General features: G+C 46.1%; 1 protein-coding gene across 7 annotated transcripts in view; it reads left to right on the top strand.

The window, feature by feature from the left end:
• Window positions 1-21555, top strand: part of LOC123282347 (liprin-alpha-1-like) — an 80880-nt gene that overhangs the window by 56309 nt on the left and 3016 nt on the right. For 6 of the 7 annotated variants that reach the window (XM_070487860.1, XM_070487858.1, XM_070487855.1 and 3 more), the window contains 7 exons: window positions 3661-3742; window positions 3850-4050; window positions 11172-11347; window positions 11432-11529; window positions 18203-18378; window positions 19344-19412; window positions 20307-20472. In XM_070487860.1, coding sequence (XP_070343961.1) covers window positions 3661-3742; window positions 3850-4050; window positions 11172-11347; window positions 11432-11529; window positions 18203-18378; window positions 19344-19412; window positions 20307-20472 — 968 coding nt within the window. The remainder of the gene's footprint in view (window positions 1-3660; window positions 3743-3849; window positions 4051-11171; window positions 11348-11431; window positions 11530-18202; window positions 18379-19343; window positions 19413-20306; window positions 20473-21555) is intronic. The other variant, XM_070487859.1, reaches the window with a different exon arrangement.

The following is a 21555-nucleotide window of genomic DNA, read 5'->3' as shown; positions in this document are numbered from 1 at the left end:
CACTGTGTTCGTCCGCTTGGCGGTGCTCCCACAGCGTTGCCGGGCGTCCCTGGTGCTGTCTGAACTCCGTCGCCTTAAGTAACCTGGTGTTCTAATGCTCTCTTTCCCGTTTCTCCCTGGTTGACTCTAGTGTGGTCACAGGGTAAGTTGAGGCGGAGGGTGTGCTGTGCTGAGCGTGTGTTACAGCCTGTGGCGTTGGCGGTCACCAGCCTCAGGCTCTGAACTGAGGTTCCGGGAGAGTCGTGCTGCTTTGCTGAGAGCTGTGCTGGGTCCCCTCACCCTGGCCGCCCCCCACCCCCAGCCTCTGACAGCGAGCTGCACCCCATGGCGGGAGTAGTGCTTTGCGTGGGCCGTGGAGCCGTGTTTGTGACGTGAGCCCAGCAGGTGTTGGTGCAAGGTGCCATGGTACTGAACGTGTCAGCCTCAGAGAAACGAGGTGCGTGTGTCGCTTGGATGGTACACCTTATCTGGGGTCTGGTCAGCAAAGCCCACACCGCTTCTCGTTATGAAAGATAACTTCATCATCGTGTCCTGTCCTAGTTATAAAACACACGCCGTCACTCACGGGTTACATGACCTTTGTCTCATCCGTGTGCCTGTTCCCCAGGGGATTTAGCATATTTCTGAATGTCTTTCTCCTCTGACTCTAATTTTAAGGCTGGGAAGCATGGCACATCAGTTTCCTGGTATAGAGGTATTTAAAAAATCGCCCTTGGGGTCTAGAATGATCTTCGAGGGAGGAGGTCAAGTCCCAGCCAAGCAGCCGCGAGTTGCTGGCTGACCATGGCGGGCCCAGCGCTCGTCCCTTTACTCCGCAGGGACGGCAGCCCCGCCCTTGTTTCTAGAGTAGCTCTCTGTAAACGGAGATCGCAGATCCCAAGGGTGGACAAAGCGATGACAGAGATTGCAGTATCTCCAAGCAGAGGAGGGAAATACGTAACAACAGAAAGCAGACGAGTCTTCTGTTTGCTTCTGGGCAGTGGTTTGGGGCCGTAGAATCTGGGCACACAGAATACACCTCATTGCCCCAGGATATCAGCTTCTGCCTCAGCCTCTGCAGAACAGAGCTGGGTGCCTCGGGTAGACTTAGGATGCAGAGAAACGCACGGCACTTGAGAGGCCCGCCGCCTTCGATCTCTCGGGTTTCAGGCCTTGGAGCGAAGGGCCAGTAGAAGACGACCTCGTGCCCTGGCGGTTAGCTGTCGCGAGGACTCAGCAGCTATCGTGGTGATCTCTGGTTGCGGTGAAGTCGAACCACACGGGTGGTTCTGTTGATTCTTAGAAAGTGCTCTGATGAGTAGTCACAAAGGAAGGAGAGCGGCCGTCTGCCTGAGGCCGTTCTCAGTGGCCAGCAGGGAAAGGCAGTTCCTAGAGCGAGCAAGAAGGGAGCGTATTTGTTCGAGAAACCGAGCTCCAGAGAGGGCAGGAGTGGCGCTGGCCCCGACGTCTCCAGTCTGGTCTCCGCATCCTGTGCTCGCCCTGCCCTGCACAGCTTCCAGGGGCGCTGCCCTCTCCTCTCCCACGGGCAGGGGCCTTCTTCACGTGACAGAACAGTCACCCCCAGAGAAGAAGGGGGTGCTGGTGTTCCTGCCTGGGGTGATAACGCAGGGATCTGGCTCCGTGTGGGGTCTTCGAGGTCACCAACTAGCCTGATAGGGGAGGGAGCTGGAAGCAGACAGAGACCTGGGCCGGCCGCCCAGCTGGGGTCTCCTCTGCCCTCGCGCTCTAAGAGATGCATCATTCTCCCTCCATTGCCTTATCACCCTTTCAGCAGGGCGCTGGGCCTGCACTGTGAAACCCAGAAGTAATCCATACTAGAGAAAGCTGTTGATAAAAGCCAACGACCATTGCAGGTGAAGTCAGAAGGGTGTGCACCAGTCCCCAGATGATGGAATTACCAGACTATTTTTAACCCTATGTTCCTGTGTACAGTGAGTGTCTGTTTCATATGAAAAACGAACTCTCTGCCAAGTGCCCCGGACTCAGTACCTGTTTAGTTCACTTCAGAGTGTGGGGATCGGAAAGCCCTGTTTGCCCGGCACCAGTGCCATCCCCGCCCCTCTGCCGGGCCAGGCGGGCAGGACTTGGGCCTTGACCGTGCTGTCAGGGTTCAGGTCTTTCCCTGCTCTGTCTGCCGAGGAGGTGTCTGTCTTGCTCGTATGGCTCCTATGGCTCACAGACGTGTTTGCATAAGATAGAGCCGCTGTCCTCGAGGAGAACTTGTCCCCAGGAAACACAAAGTGGCACTTAATTCAGCACACTGGCGGTCGGTCCCGCCCAGCGAGGCCCTCCTCTCCCCTCCGTCCAGCATTGGCCTCCTGTGTCAGGGGGACGGCAGTTCCAGTGGACTTGGCTGCTTTTTTATTTATGAGTAGCTTTGCTTATTTGAACTAGAGAAGTTTGCCCCTTTTTAACTCTACTTGAGCTATTAAGATATTTGTTGCATCCTCTGGTAGAATTATCCTGGATAGTTACAATATCTGTTATTCCCCAGAAGCCTCAGGGTGACTTAAGGAACACTTACTTGAGATCCTGTGTGAAACGTTTTGAGCTTTAATTGTCCGTAGACTTCATAGTCTTAAGAAAAGTCTAATACTATTTCAATATGTTGAAGAGCTGTTACGTATCTTTAGAAGTAAAAGATTCGACGACGTGTTCTGTAGAAATGATTATGGAAAATGACTTGGGGTGTCAGGGCGCGTGCGGTGAGCAGCCCCGTCTCCTCTCCGAGGCTCTCCCTGTCAAAGTAATAGGGTGTCTTAGAAAGGCTTGGAGGTAAACAGCACAAAGCAGTAAGATAAAAGATAAGATTCGTGAAGCTTCTTTGTTCTCTCTTACATAGCCATGTTCCCAGTAGACAGAATCATTTGCAAAGATGGTAATGTGGTAAAGTTCCAGTTCGCCTATTTTAAAATCAGGCCTACAGAATATTTCTGATCTCACGAGGGCCCTGGGACTCCTCCCTGCCTCCTGCCCCACGGTAGCTGTCAGCGCAGGGCATCTTAGGCTCACACTCCGTCTGGGGTCCTGGTAGAAACTGTCCGGGTTGAAATTTTCTGGATTTGAAGCCTGTGGGTTAAACCACAGAATGACCCAATGTCTGAATTTAGCAAATACCTAGTTAGCTAACTAGCAACGTGGAAGAGAAACAGCCAAAATCCAGTCCACTACTTGCTTGCTACAGTAGACCATTCCTAGTGTTAAAAATCCACATTGTTCTCGGTGTTGGTGGTGTGAACGCTGAACGTTTGTGAAGCTCCCACAGAGGCAGGCTTCTCTGTTCAGACCCGGTCTAGTTTCCTCTTTCTCCATATTTTCCCTCATCGTTTAGAAAGAGAAGAGCGAGTATGTTTTCGCTTGAATGTCCTAGCTTGGATACAAAGGCTCTGCTGGGTTTTTTTAAAGTGGGTAATAATTCTTTAATTCTGCGAGGAGATGATTCTACAGAGAACCTTGTCGAGTCCGTCAGCATTTCATTGTTCAGGAGTTCTTCCTGACATGTACCAAACTACCGTTAAGTGGATGGTTTAGAAGATTAAAGGAAAATAATGAGATATGTGCTACTATGCTTGTGAAAGTGTATAGAGCGAGTACTCTGCTAACTTGCTTCCTGTATGCGTGTGATTGAGTCTTTCACTGTGACTGTCTGGTTATTTGTAGGCATGAGTTGCTCGAGGAAGCCCGGAGACAAGGTTTACCTTTTGCCCAATGGGATGGGCCAACTGTTGTCGTCTGGCTGGAGGTATAGCCGTCTTTCAATCCTGGATCAAGTATGTGACTCATGTGAACGTGTTAATCCATTTCACACAGTGTGCATAACCTTCTGGCCTCAACATTTCCTGTCTCTAGCTCTGGGTTGGGATGCCAGCCTGGTATGTGGCCGCTTGCCGAGCCAACATGAAAAGCGGGGCTATCATGTCCACCCTGTCAGACACGGAGATCCAGCGTGAGATCGGCATCAGCAACCCTCTGCACAGGCTGAAGCTGAGGCTGGCCATTCAGGCGATCACGTCCCTCACGAGTCCGTCAGCCCCTCCTACGTCAAGAACGGTGCGTCTCCCTGAAAGCAGTTTATCCCCTCCTGACGTTGCTTCTCCAAGTCTTCGTAAACACACCCAGGGCTCCGGTTTAAAATTTCAGCCTGCAGAAACGTCACAGCTTCTAACGGGTGAAAACTGAGTGGTTAAAAATACTTTATTGAATGCTTTTTTAACAGCCTGGCTTCAGTGGCTGCATTGTAACGTAGAAGTAGGAGTTTCTGAAAACAACAGTAGCGATCACAAATTTAGACATAAATTCATGAAAAGTGAAGGGAAAAAAGCCTCGATCCCCAGTTGCGCTATAAGCAGTGTTTTACTCTAATGTGACATTGGGCCCCTCGGTGCTTCCGTTTTGGGCGCTGAGGGCCCTGGGAGCTCAGGGTTCTGAGCAGTCCATTAGCCTGCGTGTGCGCACGCACCAGGCATTACCTGTGCTCATCCGGTTTGCTCCCCGTGGGGAGACCTCGAACGTCCTTAAAGAGGGTCCTCCTATTTGGAATGTTAAAAACTAATCTAATGAAAACATTAGCGGTTACTGGGAGATAAGGGCAGGCCAACGCCTCATTTCTAAAGTGCAGACTCTTTTCATTGGCCCAGTGCCCACTCTCTGCTTTTAGCTTTTGGTTTACTCTCGAGAGAAAAACCCTGATTAAGAAACCAAGAGCCTCACAGGCATGCTTCTCTGAGTAGCAGGTCAGGGCCCGATTCAGGCCTCAGTTCCTTTGCACAAAAAGTGTTAAGAGCCTTTTTTGTTTGTTTGTTTGATTTTGTCTCTTAGTAAAGAGTTGTGGTAGCGACAGTCAGCCTGTGTTCTCACCTGTTGCACAGACAGCTCTTCTCCCAGTGGAAAGTTTTGTCGCAGTATCTGATCTGGTCCCTGTTCCCCCATCATTTCACATGAGAGTGGCCTTTCTGCAAGTGAAGGCGCTGGGGTGGTTTTCCCCAAGTTTTTATCAACTGTCTTGAGAAAGCTCGCGTCCTGCGAGCTGAGGTTAACAGCCAGTGGTGAAGAGCCCGTCCCCCGGGAACCTCTGCGTTGAGAGCCGCGGGGCCTGGCTGTCCGCAGCTGCAGTGACGGGGACGGGACATGGGGCCGGTGTTCCGGTACAGTTGCGATTGGGCCTTCTTTTGGACACACTCAGTCCTGCTCCCTGCCTCTTGAGCCCCCCGGCGAGGTTGTGCAGGCCGAGAGGCCCCGTCCTGGGAGCGCCTGCCCCGAGCCGTCTCCCCCAGTCCGGAGCTCGGCTGCGTGGGCTTCCTGGGCTGAGGCCCTTTCCCATGGGGCGGGTTGATGGGCACTGGAGAATTACTCACACTTTGAGAGGCGCAAAATGTATTTTCTTCTCTTTATATTTCACATACCTCAGGGGGTCAGCAGGGCAGATCCAGCTCTAGGAATCATGGGCTCTTCTCGTGTGGCTGACCACACAGCATTAATTAGGTGTGGTCACTCTTTAAGAAGGGCGAGCTGGTCGATGTTCTCTCCTTTTCTACGTGGGCATCTCAAATGAGAAGAGGGGGAGACGGGCCTCGCCTCCCCTGCTCCTCCTGTGTGCCCGTGGCTCACGTGTCTGCCACCTTCCTCTCTGTCACTGCTTCCCTCGCTCTGGATGTGGTGGTCCCTGGGTCACCGTAGACCACAGGAAATGTCTGGTTAATGCATGAGGAGATGGAAACACTCGCGGCCTCGCCACAAACAGTCAGTCCCGCCCCGAGCCTGTCCTCCTCCCAGGGCACCCCACTTACAAGCGGCGCCATTCCCGGCCTTTTTGTGGGAAACAGAAAGGTCATTTTACACTCAGTTGTTCCTGATAAGTATTTCCGCTAGGTATTAGTCAAATGTATAAAATAGGATCCGTATTTTGTCTTATTTTTGATTTTTCCAGGAACTTTACATTGGTTGGCCCTCTCTCTTTAGAATAGGTTGAATTCACACCTCCTTTAGGGAGAGGCCTCGGCTGAACGCTCCATTTTGAGGGTCTGGCCCATTTTCTCCCTCGCTGAGTGTGCTTGCGGGGGGATGGGGGGCGGGGGGGGCAGGCCTCGGCTCCTGCATGAGAAGCTGGGATTGTTGTTTTGCATGCGTTTTGCATGATACCTTGATTTCTCGAACTCTCCCCTCCGTCTCGCTGCACCTTCTGAAGTTGATCTGCTTGCCTAACTAAGCTCACCGATACTAACAGCTGTGTTCTTTTCATTCCTAACCACGTAACATCAGGAGGATGAGGAGGGAAGCTGGGCTCAGGTTGGAGACTTTCTATACTATATTCTTCACTATACGTACAGCAACAAAAAGAATTGGCGTATGAAAACTCGTAATTTACTTTTCTTGACATTTTTAACATCTTAACTTTTTCAGAATATTGTTAACGATTTGAAAGCATTAGTCGGAAGCAGAGCGTAGAGTTAAAGAGCACGTCTCATGGACAATTTTGAACCTCTCTTCCGTGGGGCCGTGGTGTCAGTTCTGGTTAGCGTAGACGGCTCTGTGTAGCAGACCGGCTTCTGGACGCGGTCCTGGGGCTTCGGTGGCTCCTGACATTGCGGATTTAAGTACCCGCTTGGGTAACTTAACCGCAAGGTCTGCCGGTGGGAAAACTGAATTCTGAGAACTTTCCAGCACAGGAGTTGCTGTGGAGACGTCACGTCCGGGTCTTCGTGTTGGTGTTTTACTAAGTGCTGATCAAAAGGCTTTCTTACTAATGGAATTCTCAGAAATTAAGCCTCTTCTTGCTTAATGTACTTTTCCGTTTTCAGCTCCCCAGCTCTTCAGCTCACAAAAAGCTGCCACACGTGTCTTGCAGCCTTCCTCTGAGACAGCTCGACTAACACAGCGGTGTCCCTGCCTGTGACCCCACCAGCGTTGTTGTGTGACATGCCGCACTTTAGGGACCCGCACAGCCGCGTGGTGTGAGCAGGCGGCGTCTCCCGAGGCTCTTGCTGAGGGCGGAGCGCTCAGGGTCCTCAAGGGATCGTTGTATGTCTGAAAAGAATCAGGATAGTTTCAAATCAGAATTTTCCTGAGTACAAGTTGTTGGTTGAAATGCCAGTTTCCTTCTGTTTGTATTCCCAACGTAAAGCCAATTCTCTCTCTCTTTTTAACAAAAGAAGAGAGAAGCTATAATATGATGGTGTGAGCCCTCTGCTCCTGATTTGGGCCTTCTGTGCTGCTACGCCAGATAAATATCCTCATTAATGATTTAACCTGGTCAGCTAGCTCTTTACAAGGCCACTAATGACCATCAGTGAATTAAAAAGGGTGCATTTCGTAATTACTTAAATGTCGGTGTATTTCACACTAGGAAGCAGAACTTTGTCAGCACTTGAGTAGGAAATTCCCTGTGTCAGGGGCACGAGGTGTAAATTAAATAAGCGGAATGTTTGCTCTCTGCAGTAGAAATGCAAACACGGGTGAGCTGTGCCCGCGGCAGCAGAGTTAGCCAACACTCAGTGTTCCTAGTAAGCAAGAGCTGCTCTCGCTGTCGCCTCCCCTAGATGAGAGGAGTGAAGAGGCTTCCTGGGCTCTGTGAGGCCGCCCGGTCTGCTGAGGGCCGCGGTCACACAGTGTTCCTCTCCTGTGCCCTTACCTCGTGGCCAGCTCTGAAGCCGAGGGGAAGTTCAAGGTTTCCTCGGGCCCTCGGGAAGAAAGCATCAAGGTGTGGTGAGAGCCGTGGGTGCCTTCATTTAGCAAGTGGCACATGTGGGCTGTCTGTGGGAGGCTGTGCTGCTTGCTGCAGACACAGGAGTGAGCGGGACAGCCACAGTCCCTGCCGCCGGCCCTCACAGTTTACAGAGATCACAGAAGTGTGTTTGTGATCATTTCAGTGGTGGATTAGCAGGCCCTGGGCAGTGGCTGCCTCTTCTGGCCCAGGTGTTGTCCGATGATGGAGATCCGTGTCAAGGGCTTTTTCAGAAGGCTCTGATGGCGGCCCGGGAGATGGAGGGCTCCCTGGACTGGGCCTGATCCTCAGTCGCTGACCTACGTTATCTGACGCTGACCACTTAAGAAGTGTGACTAGAGTGTATGATGAGTAAACAAAAAGGAGGAGGGTTCCGCTTCCATGGAATTCTCTTATTTAGAAATCTTTGCGTTGTGTGCCCATTTAAGAATACGTAATCACAGGCAAGGAAATGAGACCAGATGCTCATGCGTAAGTCTCAGGCATATGAGATGAGAGTAAGGTTTGAAAGAGTGAAAAACATGATAGTGTGATGATTTCCCGAAAATGTTTGATGTTTTTCCCACTCATGGTTGCTTAGAGAAAATAGTGAAAATGTTTTTTTCTGTTAGAATTTGAGCATTCTTCTTGGAGTGTGAGTCATTTCTTCCAGCTTGGTTGGTGTAAGTGATAAATTAGACCAGAGGCCGTGTTTTCAAGGCAGAGCACGGTGGTAGTTGAGAGGGACTGTGTCCAAGGATTCAGTGATGGGACTGCAGAAGGCCTCCGGGTGCAGCTGGTCTCGGACAGAGGGGCAGTGAGTGCCTTTTTTGGATATGTCTGTAGATACATTTAATGTGTGTGCTTATTTTTCACTGTACAAAGCTTGGCTGTGTTCTGTTAGATTTATCCCTAAGGATTTCATGACTTTGATGACATTGTGAATGGCATTTTGTAAATTTCAGTTTCCAGTTCACTTCTGGTATTTAGAAACCCAGCTCGTGTTTGTGTCCTGGCCTTGTGTCCTGCCGCTTTGCTAAGCTCGCTGTAGTTCTCACAGCCAGTTTGTAGGTGCATTTTCTATGTTGCTAATCAGGTCATCTGCAAATAAAGACAGGATTTTTTTTTCCAATTCCTATGCTTTTGATTTCTTTTTCTTGCCTTGTTACCGTGGCTAGGAGTTCCACTGCAGCGCTGAATAAAATTAGTGAGAGCAGACCCTTTGTTCCTGATCTTAGGAAGACTACATTGTCTTTCACCGTTAAGTGTGATGTCAGCCCTGTGTTTGCTGTAGATGCCACTTAGCAGGTTGAGGCAGTTTTCTTCCGTTGCTAGATTGCTGAGATTTCCATAAATGAATAATAAATTTTGTCAAATGCCTTTTCTGCATCTTTTGAGATGATATAGTGGTATTTCTTTTGAATCCATTGATAGGATGAATGTCATTGATTTTTCAAGTGTTGACCCAACCTGATGTTCGTAGGATGAACCTCACTTGTCGTGATAGCTTATTCTTTTAATTTATTATTGATTTAATTTGCTCATATTTTGTCCAGGAATTTTGCATCTGTGTCTATGAGAGATGCTGGTCTGTAGTTTTCTTGTAATGTGTTTGTCTGGTTTTGGTATCAGGATAGTGCTGGCTTCATAGGATGAGTTAGGCATTTCTTCTCCATTTTTTTTGGAATAATAGTGTAGAATTGGTATTTTTTTCCATAAATATTTGGTAAGATTCACCAGTGAAGACATTTAAGGTAAAGATTTTATGTGTATGTGAGAGAAAGTTTATAACTGCAAATTTGAGTCCTGATAAGATATAAGTTCTCTCTTTCTTATGAGTTGCTCTCATAGATTATGTCTTTTGCCCATTTTATCTAAGTTGCTTAAAGCTGTTCACAGTTTTCCCTTTCAGTGTCTATGTCCTATCGTACGTCCCCTCTTTCATTCTTGATATTGGTAATGTACGTCTTTTCTTTTTTCTTAGTCACTCTGTCTAGGGGTTAGTCAATTTTATTGATCTTTATGAAGAACCAGATTTTAGTTTCATAGTTTTATTTTTCTTGTTTCTGTTTCATTGATTTCTGCTCTTTTATTTTCTTCCTTCTGCTTGCTTTGGATTTCATTTGTTCTTCTTTTTCAAGTTTTTTAAGGTAGAATCTTACATTGTTGTTTTGAGACCTTCCTTCATTTACGACATAAGTGTTTAATACTATAAATTTCCCTCAAGACACTGCTTTAGCCATGTCCTGCAATTTTTGAATAGATCATGTTTCACTTTCATTCAGTCAGAAATATTTTCCCATTTCTCTTTTCTTCTTCTTTGGCACGTGGGTTATTTAGCCGTATGCTAATTTCCAAACACTTGAGAATTTTCTAGATATCTTTTTATTATTGATTTCTAATTTAATTCTGTTGAGGTCAGAGAACATAGTTTGTATGATTTCAGTCCCTTTAGATCTGTTGAGATTTGTCTTGGAGAATCCCATACGCACTTGAAATGAACGTATTCTGCTGTTATTGGGTAGGGTGTTCCACAAAACGTCACTTAGGTCAAGCTGGTCAATAGTGTTGTTTAAGGCTTCTGGATCCTTACTGAGGGGGTCTCTCTGCCTGTTTTGGCTTCTTTGTTCCATCAGTGACTGAGTCAGAGGAGGGTTGAGGTCTTGTGACTGTAACTGTGGATTTTTCTGTTTCTCCTTTCAGTTCTGTCAGTTGTTGTCTTGCTTCTCTCTTCTTTTAAAACTATTTTTCGGTTCACTTTTTTTTTAAGATTTTTATTTTTCCTTTTTCTCCCCAAAGTCCCCTGGTATGTAATTGTATGTTTTTAGTTGTGGGTCCTTCTAGTTGGGGCATGTGGGACGCCACCTCAACATGGCTTGATGAGCAGTGTCATATCCAGGCCCAAGATGCAAACCGGTGAAACCCTGGGCTGCTGAAGAGGAGTGCGCCAACGTAACCACTCAGCCACGGGGCCGGCCCCTTCAGTTCGCTTTTTACACGGATTTTGAAATTAACAGATTTTTTGTTGAGGAAATTTGGAAAACAAAGTGTTAAAATTAAAACCAGCCACAGATATTTTTGTGTACAGTTGGATTGATCCTTCAAACTTGTTCATGAGTCGTGATCATTCTTTGTTGTTATATTATTATACACAAAAATTACTTCAGAAAGATCATGTGTTATCAGCTACATTTTTATTGTGGTTGGGGAAATAGGTTAAATTTATAAACACGAATGAGTCATAGGTTTTCAGTGGTATAATACCTTCTGTTAAAATTCTACTGACAAATTTAAAAGGTAGTACCTAGGAGATCAAATTATTTTGAAATGATAAAGAACAGTGTTGTCATTCATTTAAGCTTTAAGGATATGTAATAGGTTAAAAATCCAGTTTAAAGATTATTTAAACTGCCCTTGTGACCTCTTGGGTGTTCTTTTTCCTGAACTGATCGTACTTGCTTGTTGAAAGCAGACGCTCGCCTACGGGGACATGAACCATGATTGGATCGGGAACGAGTGGCTGCCCAGCCTGGGCCTCCCGCAATACCGCAGCTACTTCCTGGAGTGCCTGGTGGACGCGCGCATGCTGGACTATCTCACCAAGAAGGACCTGCGCGGGCAGCTGAAGATGGCGGACAGCTTCCACAGGTCAGTCGTTGCACACAGTTCCTGCTCGTTGGCTAGGAGGCTTTTGACTGTTTCCATCTGTAATTTTGTTTTTTTTGTAAATAGAAAGAGCTTCCAGTGTGGAATTATGTGCCTGCGAAGGCTGAATTATGACCGGAAAGAACTGGAAAGAAAAAGAGAAGAAAGCCAGAATGAAATAAAAGGCTAGTACATTACGTTTAATTGATTTAGCATATTTCTGCTTCCCAGTGTATTAGCAGCCTAAGTGATTTCCTAGTTTCTTTAAATTAAAAAAAATATTTTTTTTATTGTGGTCATAATAGTTTATAGCATTGTGAAATTTCAGTTGTACATTAATATTTGTCAGACACCATGTGAGTGTGCCGCTTCGCCCCTTGTGGCCACCTTCCACACCCCTTGCCCCTTATAACCACTAAATTGTTCTCTTTGTCCGTAAGTTTGATTATCTTCTACATAGGAGTGAAATCATCCAGTGTTTGTCTTTCTCCATTTGGCTTATTTCGCTTCACAGGATGCCCTCAAGGTCCATCCATGTGGTTGCGAATGGGACGATTACATCTTTTTTTTTTTATGGCTGGGTAGTATTCCATTGTGTATTTATATACCCCATACTCTTTATCCAATCATCCGTCGATGGGCACTTGGGCTGCTTCCACATCTTGGCTATTGTGAATAATGCTGCCATGAACATGGGGTACCTAAGTCTCTTTGAATTGTGGATTTCAGTTTTTTTTGATAAATACTCAGTAGTGGGTTAGCTGGGTTGTATGGAATTTCTATTTTTAATTTTTTGAGAAATCTCCGTACTGTTTTCTGCAGTGGCTGCACTGGTTTGCATTCCCACCAGCAGTGGATGAGGGTTCCCTTTTCTCTACAACCTCTCCAACGCTTGTTGTTTTTTGTCTTGGTGATTATAGCCATTCTAATGGGTGTAAGATATCTAAGTGTAGTTTTTTGCTTTTTGGGTTTTTTTTAAAGACGGGCACCTGAGCTAACATCTGTTGCCAATCTTTTTTTTCTTTTTTCCCCTTCTTCTTCTCCCCAAAGCCTGCCAGTACGTAGTTGTATCCTCCAGTTGCACGTCCTTCTGTCTGTGCTATGTGGGATGCCATCTCAGCATGGCTTGATGAACGGTGCCATATCTCCACCCAGGATCTGAACCAGCGAAACCCTGGGCCTCTAAAGCGGGGCATGCGAACTTAACCACTCGGCCACGGCCCCGGCCCCTAAATGTAGTTTTGATTTGCATTTCCCTGATGATTAGTGATGTTGAGCATCTTTTCATGTGCCTATTGGCCATCCATCTGTCTTCTTTGGAAAAATGTCTGTTCGTATCCTCTGCCTACTTTTTGATTGGGTTGTTTGTTTTTTTTGTTGTTCATTTGTGTGAGTTGTTTCTATATTATGGAGATTAACTCCTTGTCGGATATATGATTTGCAAATTTTTTCCCCCATTTGGTGGGTTGTTTTTTCATTTTAATCTTGATTTCCTTTGACTTCCAGAAGCTCTTTAGTCTGATGAAGTCCCACTTGTTTATTTTTTTCTTTTGTTTTCCTTGTCTGGGTAGACATGGTATTCAGTAAGATCCTTTTAAGTCTGATGTCAAAGAGTGGACTGCCTGTATTTTCTTCCAGAAGTTTTATGGTTTCAGCTCTTACCTTCAAGTCTCTGGTCCATTTTGAGTCTATTTTTGTGTATGGAGAAAGGTAGTGGTCTACTTTCGTTGTTTTGCATGTGGCTGTCCAGTTTTCCCAGCACCATTTATTGAAGAGGCTTTCCTTTCTCCATTGTATATTCTTAGCTCCTTTGCCGAAGATTAGCTGTCTGTAGATGTGTGGTTTTATTTCTGGGCTTTCGGTTCTCTTCCATTGATCTGTGTGCCTGTTTTTGTACCAGTACCATGCTGTTTTGATCACTATGGGTCTGTAGTACGTTTTGAAGTCAGGCACTGTGATGCTCCAGCTTTGTTGTTCTTTCTCAGGATTGCTTTGGCTATTCAGGGTCTTTTGTTGACCCATGTGAATTTTAAGATTCTTTGTTCTATGAAGAATGTCATTGGGATTCTGATTGGGATTCCATTGAATCTATAGATTGCTTTAGGTAGAATGGACTTTTTTTTTTTTTTAGGAAGATCAGCCCTGAGCTAACTACTGCCAATCCTCTTCTTTTTGCTGAGAAAGACTGGCCCTGAGCTAACATCCATGCCCATCTTCCTCTACTTTGTATGTGGGACGCCTTCCACAGCATGGCTTTTGCCAAGCAGTGCCCCGTCCGCACCCAGGATCCGAACCGGTGGACCCCGGGCTGCTGAGAAGCAGAACGTGCGCACTTAACCGCTGCACCACCGGGCCGGCCCCTAGAATGGACATTTTAACTATGCTTATTCTTCCAAATCCATGTGCATGGAATATCTTCCCATTTCTTTTGTCATTATTGATTTCTTTCAGTGATGTCTTATAGTTTTCCTTGTATAGATCTTTTATTTTTTATTTTTTTATCGCAGTAACATTTGATTATAACATTATATAACTTTCAGATGTACATCATAGCATGTTTCAAATTCTATGTAGATTCCATCGTGTTCACCACCCAAAGAGTAATTACAGGCCATCACCACACACGTGTGCTTAATCACCCCTTTCACCCTCCCCCTGTTAAATTTATTCCTAGGTATTTTTTTTTCATGTTGTGAGATTTTTTACTTTATTTTATTTTTTTAAAAAATTTTTATTGAGTTAATGATAGGTTACAATCTTGTGAAATTTCAGTTATGTATTATTGTCTGTCAGTCGTGTTGTAGGTGCAACCCTTCACCCTTTGTGCCCACGCCCCCACCCCCCCTTCCCCTGGTAGCCACTAGTCTGTTCTCTTTGCCCACAGGTTTAAATTCCTCATAGGAGTGGAGTCACACAGAGATTGTCTTCTCTATCTGGCTTATTTCACTTAACATAATTCCCTCAAGGTCCATCCATGTTGTTGCAAATGGGACGATTTTGTTCTTTTTTACGGCTGAGTAGTATTCCATTGTATATATGTACCACATCTTCTTTATCCAGTCATCTGTTGATGGGCACGTAGGTTGCTTCCATGTCTTGGCTATTGTAAATAATGCTGCCGTGAACATTGGGGTGCATAGGACTTTTGGAATTGCTGACTTCAAGCTCTTTGGATAGATACCCAGTAGTGGGAAGGCTGGATCGTATGGTAGTTCTATTTTTAATTTTTTGAGGAATCTCCATACTGTTTTCCATAGTGACTGCACCAGTTTGCATTCCCGCCAGCAGTGTATGAGGGTTCCTTTTTCTCCACAACCTCTCCAACATTTATCACTATTTGTTTCAGTTATTTTTGTCACTCTAATGGGTGTAAGGTAATATCTTAGTGTAGTTTTGATTTGCACTTCCCTGATGATCAGCGATGATGAGCGTCTTTTCATGTGCCTATTGGCTATCCGTATATCTTCTTGGGAGAAATGTCTGTTCATGTCTCCTGCCCATTTTTTGATCGGGTTGTTTAATTTTTTGTTGTTGAGTTGTGTGAGTTCTTCATCCGTTATGGATATTAAGCCTTTGTCGGATGTATTACTTGGAAATGTTTTTTCCCAGTTAGTGGGTTGTTTTTTTGTTTCACTCCTGTTTTCCCTTGCCTTGAAGAAGCGCTTTCGTCTGATGAAGTCCCATTTGTTTATTCTTTCTATTGTTTCCCTTCTCTGAGAAGACATGGTGTCCGAAAAGATCCCTTTAATACTGATGTCAAAGAGTGTACTTCCTATATTTTCTTCTAGAAGCCTTATGGTTTCAGGTTTTACCTTTAGGTCTTTGATCCATTTTGAGTTTATTTTGGTGAATGGTGAAAAACAATGGTCAAATTTTCATTCTTTTACATGTGGCTTTCCAGTTGTCCCAGCAGCATTTGTTGAAGAGACTTTCTTTTCTCCATTGTAGGCCCTCAGCTCCTCTGTCGAAGATTAGCTGTCCATAGATGTGTGGTTTTATTTCTGCACTTTCAGTTCTGTTCCATGGATCTGTGCACCTGTTTTTGTACCAGTACCATGCTGTTTTGATTACTGTAGCTTTGTGGTATGTTTTGAAGTCAGGGATTGTGATGCCTCCAGCTTTGTTCTTCTTTCTCAAGATTGCTTTAGCAATTCAGGGTCTTTTGTTGTCCCATATGAATTTTAGGATTCTTTGTTCTATTTCTGTAAAGATGTCATTGGGATTCTGATTGGGATGGCGTTGAATCTGTAGATTGCTTTAGGTAGAGTGGATATTTTAACTGTGTTTATTCTTCCAATCCACGTGCATGGAATGTCTTTCCATCTCTTTATGTCGTCATCCATTTCTTTCAGAAAAGCCTTGTAATTTTCATTGTATAGGTCTTTCACTTCCTTAGTTAAATTCACCCTGAGGTATGTTCTTCTTTTTGTTGCGATTATGAATGGTATTGTGTTCTTGAGTTCTTTTTCTGTTAGTTTGTTATTAGAGTATAGAAATGCAACTGATTTTTGTAAGTAGACTTTGTATCCTGCAACTTTGCTGTAAATGTTTATTTCTAATATTTTTCCCATGGCTTTTTTTTTTTATTAAAGATTGGCACCTAGGCTAATAACTGTTGCCAATCTTTTTTTTTTTTCCTGCTTTATTTCCCAAACCCCCCTGGTACATAGTTGCATATCTTAGTTGCATGTCTTTCTAGTTGTGGGATGTGGGACGCCGTGTCAACGTGGCCTGATGAGCGGTGCCATGTCCGTGCCCAGGATCCGAACCCTGGGCTGCCTCAGCGGAGCGCGCGAACTTAGCCACTCAGCCACCGAGCCGGCCCCACCATGGCTTCTTTAGGGTTTTCTCTATATAAAATCATGTCATCTGCAAACAGTGAGAGTTATACTTCTTCACTGCCAATTTGGATTCCTTTTCTTTCTTTTTCTTGCCTATTGCTCTGGCCCAAACCTGCAGTACTATGTTCAGTAAGAGTGGTGGGAGTGGGCTCCCTTGTCTTGTTCCTGTTCTCAGGGGGATGGCGCTCAGTTTTTCCCCGTTGAGTATGATACTGGCTGTGGGTTAGTGATTTCCCATTTTTAAAAATATTAGGAAATTTGTTAAGTGGAGAAAACTAGTCTGGCATCCTTACAGAGGAGGGAGGGTTGGAGATGAGTGCTTTGAAGACCCTCCTCTCATGGCCTGGTGGTTAAAGTCTGGCCCCCAGCACTCAGCGGCCCAGGTTCGCTCCCTGGCCGCAGCACCACAGCACCTGTCTGTGTGTGGCCGTGCTGTGGGGCAGCTCGTGACTTACCACCAGGGTGCGCCACCACGCCCTGCGGCTCTGGGAGGAAGCACGGTCCTCCTCTGAGCCACAGCACCTGTGCCTGCTTTCTTGTGCTTACGTCAGTATGCGCGAACCGTCTCAAGGGGAACACTCCTCCTGTGACTTGTTCTGACGTGTGTACTCCTTCACTCAGAAATGCCACCCCGTGCCACACTGCTGGGTAACAGCAGGGCACAGACGGGCAGGACTCTGCTGTCGGCTCACTGGACTCCAGTGCGGCGATTCTGCTCTAGCCACTTATCAGAGGGCTTCAGGAGCACAGACGGGGAGCCCTGTGGCTCTGCCTCCAGGGCTCAGGGGGCAGCACAGAGGCGCTGGTTCAGCTGGGCCTTGGAGGTGGAGGAGGAGCTCCTTAGCAGGGGACGATGGCAGAGGCGGCTCAGTGAGAGCCCAGGTGGGGAGATGCAATGGGAGCCTCTCACCTGGCATGCCTCGAAAGCATCGACTACAATAGTCTGCTTTTAAGTAAGACGTTAACGATTAAGCTCAAAGTAAAATCTCCCAGAATTTTCAGAATAAAGAAATTACTAACAACAGTCATAATAATAGGTAAGACTTAAGAACTCGAAGCACTTTCAGAGGTTAATTATTTAATCCTTCCCACAACCCCGTGCGTGTGAGTGCTGTCTTCTTCCCCAGGTTTTACAAAGAAAGAAACTGAAGACAAAACTGGTTGAGGACACAGCCCGTTTAAAGGATAGTCTGGTCATGATTGAGCTAACGTGAATCACAAGAAAAACCGTAAGCCAGCTTTTATACTATATGTATATATATACACACTTTATATTATATATGTAGTGCGTATATTTTATACTATATATATATATATAGTGTGTGTGTGTATAGTATAAAAGGGCATTGGAAATAAAATGGGTAAATCAGTTTTGTCTGTTTTCTGTATCTGTTTTAAATCTTTTTATAGTTGACAAAAGTTGTCTTTGGAAGTGATTGGTGAGCATCTGGAGATATTTTTATGGAGTGGCTATTTTTAGATCTCTACTAGAGCGAGTTTAATAATGTATCACTTCGTGTAGTGTAAGATCTTCCCCCCAGTCTCTGATATGCTGGAGAGTATCTTTAAGTTTCTCTCTTTTTAAAATGAGACAACAAAAAAGGCTTCAAGGAAACAAGCTTCAAGATTACAAATGAGAGATTTGTGTTGAATCGAGCAGGGCGCCAACTCCTTCTCTGACGAAAAGAAAGTGTTTCAGAAACTCTGAAGACTGTAGAGGAAGCGTGCTCGTGCCTGGTGGGCATTCAGCTTCTTCTCTGTCCTTCTGGTTTCTGACCCTGGATCCTCCTCATTTTCTGTTCTCTAGAAAATAAATGTCCGTAAGAACTTCATTGCTCTTGGGTTCTTTGGCAGCATGAGTTCTAGTGGGACAGTTTCCCTTCGATGGAGGAGGGCCGAGGCATGACCTCTAAATGCAGCAGCGGTTGCCTGCCCACCTTCTGTGTGCTGTTACAGGTGTGCATGATGAAGACAGCTTTGTGCAGATGCCATTCTAATTGTTTCTGTTCACCTGTAGACGTGCTTGTGTGGAGCAACGATCGAGTGATTCGCTGGATCCTCTCAATTGGTCTTAAAGAATATGCAAACAATCTGGTGGAGAGTGGCGTTCACGGTGCACTTGTGGCCTTAGATGAAACCTTCGATTTCAGCGCACTGGCGCTCTTGTTACGGATCCCTAAGCAGGACACACAGGTATGCTGCAGAGCCGGCCCGGCTCTCACTCAGCGTTCAGTCAGGTCTCCTGATGGAGACGTCTAGCTGGTTAACTGAGTGGACACAAAACTTCACAGTACCTCAGACAACTCTCCCTAATCCACAAAATACTGGTTCCAAACCAGCAATGCTTAATTCTTCATTATTTTTGCCTGTCCTTCCATTTTCTGTTGTCAGCATGAGAATCTTGCAATAAAAAAAAAGGGGAAACTTCATTCAAGTCCATATGCTCGTAGGAGTGACGATGTGTATTTAGTTGTTACGTGGAAAGAGAAATACTCATAGGTACACCGATGGAGATTCTGTTAATTTTGTTTCTATTGCCCTGTGTGATTCTTTTTGACACACGGGCTCACCTGAGAATCAGGAAATTTATTCTTCTTCTACAGAAGATTGTATGTCTTTTGCCAATACCCCCCATCCCCCCACCAGCACCAACCCACAGAGCACACTTTTGTAGGTAGTCTGCCAGCGGTCATGGGTCCCTTTCCCTGAAAGCCCATCCATGGGCTCCGCAGGAATCCCCTAATTTAAAATGTGGTTGTGGGGGCCAGCCCGGTGGTGCAGTGGTTAAGTGCGCACGTTCCGCTTCTCGGCAGCCCAGGGTTCACCGGTTCGGATCCTGGGTGCAGACGTGGAACCACTTGGCAAGCCATGCTGTGGCAGCGTCCCACATATAAAACAGAGGAAGATGGGCATGGATTCTAGCTCAGGGCCAGTCTTCCTCAGCAAAAAAGAGGAGGATTGGCAGCTGGTGTTAGCTCAGCGCTAATCTTCCTCAAATAAATTAATTAATTCAATTAAATTAAATGCTGTCATGGCTCAAGGTGTTTATAGCCTGAGCTTTTTAAAAGTCTTGATTTGAAAAACAGTTGTGATATGCTAACGTCCTTCAGATTAGATTGATGAAGCTTTGCGGTATTGTTGTTTTGTTATGATTTCAGGCTCGCGCTGTCTTGGAAAGAGAATTTAACAACCTTTTGGTCATGGGGACGGACAGAAGGTTTGATGAAGTGAGTTTTCAGCCTAATGAATTTTATTTAAATTTGCATTCAGTGTGAATTATTTGTTTATACGCACGTGAGCCCCGTCCGCAGTCTCTCTTCTAAGTGTGGGGATGATTTTACCTCCTGAGCTAAGCTTTGCTCTCAAAAATGTGTTAACAAATGAGATAGTAAGAAACTCGTATTTTCAGTCTGAGGTTTTCTGTTTTTAAAATATTTGCTATTGAAGTTTTGATAGCCCTCAAAAATGTTGTTCCCATCAACATTGGTGGCAGCCGAGGCATGGCGTCCATGGGCTATGTTTGGGGACCGCTGGATGTCTGACCCCAATCCAGAGTCCCTGTGCTTTGGAGAAACCTGTTAGAAGGAGATTAGAGAAACGCAACATGTTAATTTCCCCTCACACAGTCGTGACTCGTTTGTTCCCACACTGTTTTTATTCTTTCCTTCGTTGCCCCTTAAAAAAACGTGAGTTTGCCTGGTGACTAGGAGGACAGCTAAAGGAGCACTCGCTGGCTCTTCCCCGGCTCTAAGGCAGAACTGCTTACAGCTTGGAAACTATTTTAAGACAAATAGAAATGTATTATCTTATACGGCAAGAAGATGATTTCTCCAAGATAAGAAAGGAAACGGGGTGATGAACAGGAGGCACATGCACCTGGGCGGCCCAGGGCCGTCCTCATCGATGCCCAGCGAGGGCCCCACATAGTGTTACTGGGCCCGTCACTCTCAGAAGTTCCCGGTGGGGACAGTAGATCCTGTGGTTATCAGGAACGGGTTAAATAGGTGTGAACAAACATGCAGTGAAAAGTTCAGCAGTCAGGTTCAAGGCTGGTAACTTGACTGTCTATTTTTGTCCTTTATTTTAAAATCAGTCTTGTTTTCTGTCCTTTAATTTCCCAGGACCATGATAAAAGCTTTAGGAGAGCACCTTCTTGGAGAAAAAAATTTAGACCAAAGGATGTTCGTGGCTTAGCTGCTGGGTCCGCAGAGACTCTCCCCGCCAACTTCCGGGTCACCTCCTCTCTGTCCTCACCCTCCATGCAGCCAAAGAAGACGCAGCTGGACGGTAGGTGTGCAGGGGCGGCCAGCCGCTGTGGGCGGCATGAGCAGCTTTGTGGCTGGAATGTTAACAGTGATCCAGAATGGCCTCTTGGATGTGTTACAAGGCATTGAGTACTGGTGCATGCCCAGGTGAAGTGTTTTAATGAATGAATCCTAACATCTATGCATAACAGTTTAACAATAATGTAGGTTTTTTAGAGTCTTGTCTGGTTGAATCTTAGCGTATCCTTCCAACTAATAAAGCTGAGCGTCGCGTGTGTTCTCGGCGTGCTGAGTGGACGTCCTGTAGCCTGTGTGTGTGGCAGGCAGCCCTGGAAGGCTCTGTCGCAAGGTGGTACAGCAGCTCTCGGGCCACGCCGGGTGCTCCCGGGACGTCTCTCCCCCTGGAGAGGTGACTGAGTCCATCTTAGAGAACACAGTTTCCCCCTCTGTGAGCCTTCCCTTTCCTCCCTCCACCCCTGCTGGCGTTGGTCCCTGTCACTGCGCACCGTAAGGACGGAGAGGAGGAAGAAGGTGAGCCTGGGCAGGTCGTCACCGGAGCGCGGTAATTTGTATAAATCTAACGGTAACTTGGCCCTCCACTTATTGAATAGGCTGACGGAGCGCCTTCTGATTTTCTTCACAGCTTCGTGCCCAGTTTCCTCAGAATCAGTCACACTTCCCGTGTTAAGTATTGACGGCGACATTGAGATTAGAGTTCAGATAAATTAAAAAGAAGCCTAGAGAGAGGTGTAGGGAATATATTATAGGGAAGACGGCTGTTGACCCTTGTAGGAAAACTGAGGCCTAACCCCGGGAGAGTGGACTGCTCAATGCCTTCTTAAATAAGGGGCGTCGGGGAAGTTGCAGCTGGCCTCTTGGGACCTTAGGGTCAGGATTTCGAAAGATGACCCATACTCACCGACAGTGCCGGCTGTCGTGCCGTCTCTTCTGGAACCACGGCACATTCTTGATAAAACGTGTTCCTGCTGGACCCGTGGGAACGCAAACTGTGTAACTGGCAGTCGGGAATATCTGCTCCAGGTGTTCGCACATTTCCTGTCCAGGTTGCAAGGGAGAGTCGGGGCTCACCTCTTGGGCCGTGCCG

Source organism: Equus asinus, chromosome 17, assembly GCF_041296235.1.
Source record: "Equus asinus isolate D_3611 breed Donkey chromosome 17, EquAss-T2T_v2, whole genome shotgun sequence".
NCBI lineage: Eukaryota > Metazoa > Chordata > Mammalia > Perissodactyla > Equidae > Equus > Equus asinus.
This window is presented reverse-complemented; position numbering and strand designations above follow the sequence as displayed.